The sequence below is a fragment of the Magnolia sinica genome, chromosome 1 (assembly GCF_029962835.1).
Source record: "Magnolia sinica isolate HGM2019 chromosome 1, MsV1, whole genome shotgun sequence".
Classification (NCBI taxonomy): Eukaryota; Viridiplantae; Streptophyta; class Magnoliopsida; order Magnoliales; family Magnoliaceae; genus Magnolia; species Magnolia sinica.
In genome coordinates, this window is record NC_080573.1 from 6,219,311 (window position 1) to 6,227,289 (window position 7,979).

The 7,979-nt window shown below is 40.8% G+C and overlaps 1 protein-coding gene across 1 annotated transcript; it reads right to left on the minus strand.

The window, feature by feature from the left end:
* Positions 1 to 369: 369 nt before the first annotated feature.
* LOC131237760 (chitin-inducible gibberellin-responsive protein 1-like) lies at positions 370 to 7,435 on the minus strand. Its single transcript, XM_058235720.1, has 2 exons — positions 7,272 to 7,435; positions 370 to 2,447 (listed from the first exon to the last, which is right to left on the minus strand). The coding sequence occupies exon 2, from the start codon at positions 2,328 to 2,330 to the stop codon at positions 615 to 617; it is 1,716 nt and encodes a 571-aa protein (XP_058091703.1). The 5' UTR covers positions 2,331 to 2,447; positions 7,272 to 7,435; the 3' UTR covers positions 370 to 614.
* Between the last annotated feature and the right edge of the window lie 544 nt (positions 7,436 to 7,979).

Sequence of the window (7,979 nt, forward strand, 5' to 3'; positions counted from 1 at the left end):
AAATGTGTTCATTTCTAGTTTTATGATTCTGTCTTGCTACTCATTCATCTCAATATTCTGAATGAAAGCCAAAATGGGCAACACATGAGGAAGCAATCAAAGATCGAAACTGATCTGCATGACTTTCACAACAAATGGACCTTGTTTGTTAAGAGCTGAAACAATAAGATCAGAGAAAAAGCGATCCTCAATCACAACCACAAGGTAATAAAAGACTCTATTCACCCCTTTGATCCAAGGGTTGAGAAAATCATAAGCCTAACTTTTAAGTGAATTGTGAGTTAATTGATACCAGATGACCCAAACATTGTACATATGCCTAACTTTTTAAGTTAAATTCAGACTGTCTAAATTGCATATAAATCCAAATTTCAACACTGGAAAAGATCATTCGGGACTTCAATTTCCTAACATCCACATTCAACATTGACATGCGTAACCAAGCTAAGAAAATTCAAGCAGTAACTCAAAACATGGGAAGGTTATGCTTCTAGTCTGGGATCAACCAACATAAAACCATAATACCTGCAAGATACATACACAAACAACAGAGAAATAAAGATACAGATGGTACAGGTGATCTCTCGCCTGGCTGTATCAGTATATCTATCTACTCAATGCCATGCAGAAGCTGATATCAGATTCCTATCCTTCCAACCCAAAAGCATTGCCCCATCACTCTCCACCAATGTATAGTTCTGTGAATATGATTTCAACACCGTCCGAATCACTGAATTCACGTGTGAACTCAACTGGTATGGCCGGAAACCTGCCATGCTCAACCTTGACTTCCACTTCCCCAGGAGCTCGTGCCTCTCGACCCTCTCCTTCCCCTCGCATGCAATGACGTTCACAATGTCCCTTGCCAGGCAATGCTGCTCCACGCTGATCCGCTCCTTGCTCTCCCGCGGCAGCGTGACGTCGATCGACTCGAACACGGCACAGTAGAAATCCAATGCCTCGATGAACCGGTACAGGAATGGGGTGGTGTTCGTGTTTGACTCCTGCTCGACCAACGTGGTCACCTTGGGGGACAGCGACTTCACCATCCTCAGCATTTTGTCTCTTGGGTTGTTTATGTCAACACTCTCGTCGGGCATGTGGTGGAGCTGGAGGGTGAAGTTCACTGCAACCGCCTCACCCGGCCGCACGTCGATCATCTCCCGTGTGACATCCTGCATGTAGACGGGGACAGAGTGGAACTCGAGCGGGATATTGAACTCTTTTGACAATGCGGCCAGCCTCTCACCAACTGCCTGTAGACCATCCCCACGTGCGTATTTTGAGACAGGGTCATCGATGCCAGTGATCCGGACATGGGGTGGCCCACCTGGCCTAGCTGCCAAAGCTTGTATCAGAGTGACCCATTGGGTCCCCTGAGCAATCTGGAAGTCTACGATGTGGACGTAGTCCTCATCTCGGAATGCTTCAGCGATTGCTCCGTTGGCTGCCATGTAACCAAACTTCAAGTAGGGGCAGATATCGTAGAGGATGTGCATATAAGATAGCAATTCCTTGCCTTCAGGCTGGTGACACTTCAACGCCCGGTAGATGTTAGTACCAGAGGCCTCCTGCCGGGCCACTAACCCTTCTAACATGTATGCTCCAAGTCGCTGGATGGGTTCTCCGCTGATGGAGACCGCGCTCCTGGCCTCTTTAAGTAACTTCTCGAAATGGCACACATTGTTTTCGGAGATCGCACGCGCACACTCAATCAGCAACTGTTTCAAATAGCATCGAGGCTTATCTGTCAGTTGGGCATCGTCTACTCTCTGATGTTGATCTTGCTGAACCATCTGGCCCATCTTCTGTTGCTTGGAAGCAATGTACGGCTGAGGTCGAGCCACTAGCTTCTCTTGATGATGCCCAGGGCCCCATGATGTTGATTGGTTTTCTCTGAAAGAAGAACTAGGGGTAGTTGGTTCGTCGGCGTAGGGGCCCATGAGATCTGACTCTAGTTCCTGTAGAGCATGCTCCATGCTCCAAACTGCATTCTGCTGAAGTGTTCGTCCCACTGAGTGAACCTGTCTCCTGTCTTGAAGATTGGCTGGTGAGTTCTGGAACAGATTGTCAAATTCTAATGGCGAGTTGCGGGCAGAGCTGATCCACGAGAAGTTCTCCGTAGAGCTGTTCTGCTCCTGGCTGTTGCTCAGTGTCGAAAAGGTGTCAACGTCGAAGTGAGTGGAAAGAGGTGAGTCAGGTGACCTCCCAAAGCCAAACTTCACAGGCTCCAGCATCCACTCGGAGCCAGCCAAAGTACTTGCTGGAGTAGTTTCGTAAGATATGTCAGTCCCGGGCAAGCTGTATCTGAAGAGCTGATGAGAGTCCATGCTACAGAGACCACATGGATGTTTGTGTCAGCTGAGTCTGCTTGGAGTCAAAGGGCGTTTCTTTCACCTGACAATGCTGACAAACTACCGACAGCTATCTTCTCTTCTGACTGGAATCTGGACGTTTCAAAGAAATGCAATTGAACTCAACGTGTGATAATGGATATGCCTAAAGAAGATGCAAAAGCTATCATTAAAGATAATCATTTCTTTCCCTCTTTCTTTTAATCATGGAGGGTATACAATGCATGTAAAGGAAGTTTTTACGGTACCATTCAGTTCCAGTTTATTCAAGTGGGGCCAATGGTTCTGCAATCCAGACCATTGATATTGTTAGCACCACTGTGGATGGCATTGCATCAGAAATCTCCCAGATGGAAAAATCTTAACCCATCAAAGGTGGCCAGAGAAGAGATGGTCAAAAAAGAAAATGTAGTGCCCACCATGGTGTGCCATAACAGCCCTTACGGGGCCATAAAGGTAAATGGTTGGGCTGATATAATGACCGTTATGCGCCCCCCCACCCCCAAAAAAAAGGTTATAATGGTCTGTTACAGGGCCGATATAGGTTTTTTGGATTTTATTTTTCCAAGAGAGAGAGAGGTTGCAATGACTGTTATAGCCCGTAACATAAAGATAACAATGGTGGCCGTTACGGCCACCGTTACCATTACAGAATAAATTGGTGCCAGTTCACATTCAACCAATAAGGGACAGGTGTTCTATAGCTAAGATCTTCTAATTTGCGGAATTTTTTAGCAAGTGTCATCCACCATGCAGCCCCTCATATTGACAGTTTGGAACACCGAACCATGGCCCCATAGGCACAAACTTAAAAAACTGAGAAAACTGTAGAAGCTGTCAGACGGATCATTGTATAACGATGTATCTGTATCATACGGCTTGTTTTCAACCCAGAAGTCAAATAGTCCAACCATTTTCAGAAAGTTTAGTTGAAACGACCGAACCAATGTTTCATCAGAAATTGTTAGATTTTTTTTATTTTTTTTTTCTATCAGGATGTCAAAATTTCAATTAATCTTTCAACATGTATCAAAACCTTAGGCTCTGTTTGGAAGTTTGATCAAATTGCATTGTGATAATATAATAATTCAATTGATAAAGAGTAAATGAGCCAAGAGGTCAGCCACACTCCATCCACAGTTAGGGATTAGCCCTCAAATCCCAAATACTACCATTTCAAGTCTAACATAAAGTGCACATAATATCAATTAGAGGTTTTGTTTTCACCATTAAAATAAATGGTCCCATCCCCATGTTAATCATTTCTCTATAATGAATTGAATGAATTGCAATTTAGCATCCAACCATGCCCTTAGCTTCCAGAAGTGGCAGGACATGAGAGTAGATGTGGGGCTGGCAACACAGGAGTATAGAATAACCTATTCTACGACCCAAAGCATCAAAAAATAGCTAGATCCCAAAGCACCGGAGACAACCTAAAGAGAGTATTCAATGAGTACAATCATAACTATAGGCTTTTTTGGTTTTTGGATGTTTCAAGCAACATTAGCAAGATGGCTTTTCCTTCCAAAATGACATCAGATGCATTTCAGGTCAAACACATCATGTATTAATTTCTGCTGGAAAAGACACAGAACCCAATCCCACATCATAAAGTTTCTGTTTCCTCATGTCCCAAACACTTGCTCAATGGATGTTTATGCAATCTGCCAGTGATTGGTGTACAGCCGAACATAGTGTAAAACAATCAATTCATACAGTCAGTCATAAATTTCCATAGACAAAGGATTTCTTCAGAAGCATGTGATTAGTTTCAGCACTGAGTAAACACACAGTGGTTAGCCAAGGAAATGAAATATACAGGTGGATTTCACCTTTGATGATTGAAACCCATTCAATGGACCTGATAATGCATAGGTCATGCGCCAAAGTTCTTCCACCCACAATGATTGTGGATTTGCCTGCCACTGGCAAGAAAGGTTCATGGCATCTCCCATCAATCATGGGGCCCACCAGATGAACAGTCTTTGTATTAATGAAGGGTGGGTTCCACTTGTATGCTGCTGGGGAGATAATACCACAAAGCATTACCTCCTTAGCATTTGCAATGCCTATTTTCACACAAATTCAGTATAAGATTCAGCCATATTGAAATTGCAAACCCCATAAAGAAAATCTCTTTAAAATGTTACTCATATTTTTCTACATAAAATGCTAAATACATAGATGTTTCCTTAGGGAGACACTATCTACATCCCCTCTAATTGATAGTCGTGCCTGCGCATTCTACTTTTGGTAATTGTTATCCATGATTATGGATCCCAGCTATTGTATGCAATGGCCTGGACCATGGAGTGCCCCACATAACAAATCCAAATGAGATCAGGCTTTCTCCAATGGTCTCACATAGAAACCATATGTCGGCAGAAAAGATCTTAAAATCAATGATCCAAGTCAATCAAAGCATCGCATCAGATCATCCTCCAGCAGGTTTGCAACCAAAGATGAAGCTCCAGGGTTCAAACTACACCAAGAATATCCTCACAGCCAGTGCACAAATGGAAACTGATTCAAGAAGCAAAAAGGGGTCTTCCAGTGCACGGTCACGCAGCACCACCTTGTGTGACGAGACTCTGTTGGACAACAGTGGTACCACGACAGGCAGTTATAATCTCTAAGACATAGGAAAGTTATTTCCCCCATGACATCCGACCCTTGGAGCCTATAAATAGGTGTAGAAATCACTTGAAAGCCATCAGAAAATCAATAAAGCACCCGAGGTTCAAAGTACACCAAGAACATCCTCACAGCTAGTACGCAAGTGGAAATTGAGCCAAAAAGCAAAAGGAGGCCTTCCAGGAACTTTCACACCAAAACAATGTGTCACAAGAGGTCTTTCCAGCAATGCATGGTCGCGTGGCAGCACCTTGTGCCACAAGACTCTGTAGGAGGACAGCAGCTGCCACGATGGACAGTTATAACTACCTCCAAAACACAGGAAGGTTATTTCCCCCACGACGTCTAACAAAGTCTATAAATAGGTGTCGAAATCACATGAACATCATTGGAAAATCAATAAAGCACCCAAAGTCTGCCATATAGATGTTCTGAACACTGGACAAGACAAAAACAAGGCGGGGCAGCAACTTTTATTTGAATTTGTTGATTATAATAAGTTCTTAGAATAGTCTAAAACCCAAAAACTCAATGTGACTCGATGCTCAACTAGTGTTATTTTGGATGCCTACTAGACCATCGGATCTTTATGAAGAAAGAAAGAAAAAAAAAAAAAAAAAAAAAAGAAATTTGCCAAGTAGAATGAAAATCATCTTAGGTGAATTTTTTCTTTCAAACTATTTTGTGAGTACCCCTTTTGGTTAGTTTATAACAATTTTTATTCTTAAGGCAGCGTTTCTGCATTTGGTTGCAGCAAATATCATGAAATTTCTTGATATCTCATGACTAATGAGTATAATTTGGTTCAAGACAGTGATTCTTAGCATAGTTTAAAAACCCAAAATATTTGTGATAATAAAAAAGATCTAAAATGGTTGCATAAGTATTATAAATTAAGAAAGCTAATAGCAAAGCATTGTACAGTGTAGTGGTTGAGGAATTTACCTCAGAGAGGTTGTGGGTTCAATTCTTACTCTTTTGGCTTTTCGATTTTATAATATACCATTTTGAGAATATGAGTGACTCGGCTTGAGTTGACTGAGTTTGCGAGTCGACTCAACGAGTCTTCCCGAGTCTTAACCTTGTCAGATTCATAACTAAGTTCCCTAAATCTCGCAGGTCGAGTTGACTCGGCCAGGTTTTTATTTGAGTCAGCAAGTTTTAGAATTATGGTTCTTAGGTCTAGGAGAATCCAAGGCACAACCCATCATCAATCCAACAGGCGTGATTTTTATTATTTTTATTTTTATTTTATTTTTTGCTCTAGCAAATTATAACCCACCTCTGATCTTTTTGTACTTTCCTTCTTTAACTTTGCACTTCCCAATTGCAGATTCTACAAAGAATTTTCACTTTTTAAAAAAAGGATGCTATAAACAGATCGCCTCATCAGATGATTACAGAAAACAAAGAATCAACAGAAGTATCCTTAACAACTGGGTTTTCTTTCATGCATATGTTTTGGTTGGCGGTTGTGCAGATTTCTTCTAAACTGCATATTCTTCACAGAAAAAATAAAAATAAAAAATTCTATGGTCTCATCCTTAGATTACACGAAGAAATCAACAAAATATCAAGATCCCATTTTGCTACAAAATAATAATAACAAAAAAAAAAAAAAAACCCCACAAATTTCAAGCATGAAGAATAAATCAATCCAAGGAATTAGCAAACCTCTATATTCCAAGATAATATTAAAAACATAAAATTGCAGCAAACCGAATTCAAAGAAACATGCAAACACTACTATCCACAAACGTCCACTCTTTTCAACCTCTACACTTCATAAAATTTTAAAAAATAAAAATAAAAATAAAACCACTATCATAAAAAGATCAGAGAACAGGATAATTGATATATTCACCCCCTTTAAATTGTTAATTTCACCACCAGTAAAGTATCTTAATCATTACAAGGATTGTTAAAACTTAAATATCAAAACCACTCATCAGACTTACTACAAGTATACCACCTCTAAAGGCGCTGAGATATCAATTTGGTGGGGTGGAAACATCAATTCACAAAATAATCAAAGAAAGTCTCCAAAACATGACAAATTTTGTATATTTTTTATTCTCTTACAGTGCAAGATATGAAATTTCCTAATTTCCAAAAATAAAAATAAAAATCCAATCTTGCATTCGAAACTCAGTTATGAAAAATACCCAAAACCAAAAGCAGAAGAAAATGATATGAAAAGAACAGAAATTTACCAAATAAATACAAATAGAAACAACCAAAAAATAAAATAAACTAAAGAAAATGGGTTTGGTAATTTACCAGAAAATGATGTCCAAAATCAAAATCCAGATTTTCTTCCGCTCTTCTTTGATATTCTTTGCCCTTTTTCAGATAAAGGCAATTCAGGAAGAAGAAGAGAGGGTTTTTGAGAAGGTAAAAAAGGAGGAGCAATCGAGCTCGGGTTTATAGTCCAGAACTCGAGCGCGTCTGTTAACGGCGAATCTTGTACGGAGTCTGAGACGACTGTCTGTCTTAACGGCGGGTTGGCCGCTGGTCAGCGTCTCTGACCACGACGCACGTGACCGATGGACGGCATTATTCACCGACTGACTCGGGTTTAGCTACTCGCACGGTATGCGACTTGGGGAGCGGATTTGTGGAGACACCGGACACACCCAAGACGTTGCGACCCTTACCGTAGGGCCCACATTTATGTACGTATTCTGCATCCACACCGTCTATCCGCTTTTCCAGAACATTTTACGGAATCATGGAAAAAATTAAGCAGATCGATATCAAGTGGACCATACTATAGGAAACGGTGGTGATTGACTATTAGTGGGCCAGGAAACATTTGGATCATGTCGATATTTATTTTTTACCTTAATATAGGCTTATGTTACCTTATCAACAGATTGGATGGCAAATAAACAGTATGGAAACATTAAGGTGCGCCCTAAGAAGTTTTTAATGGTAATGAGTTCAATCACCACTGTTTCCTATGGTACGGTCCACCTGATAATTGAA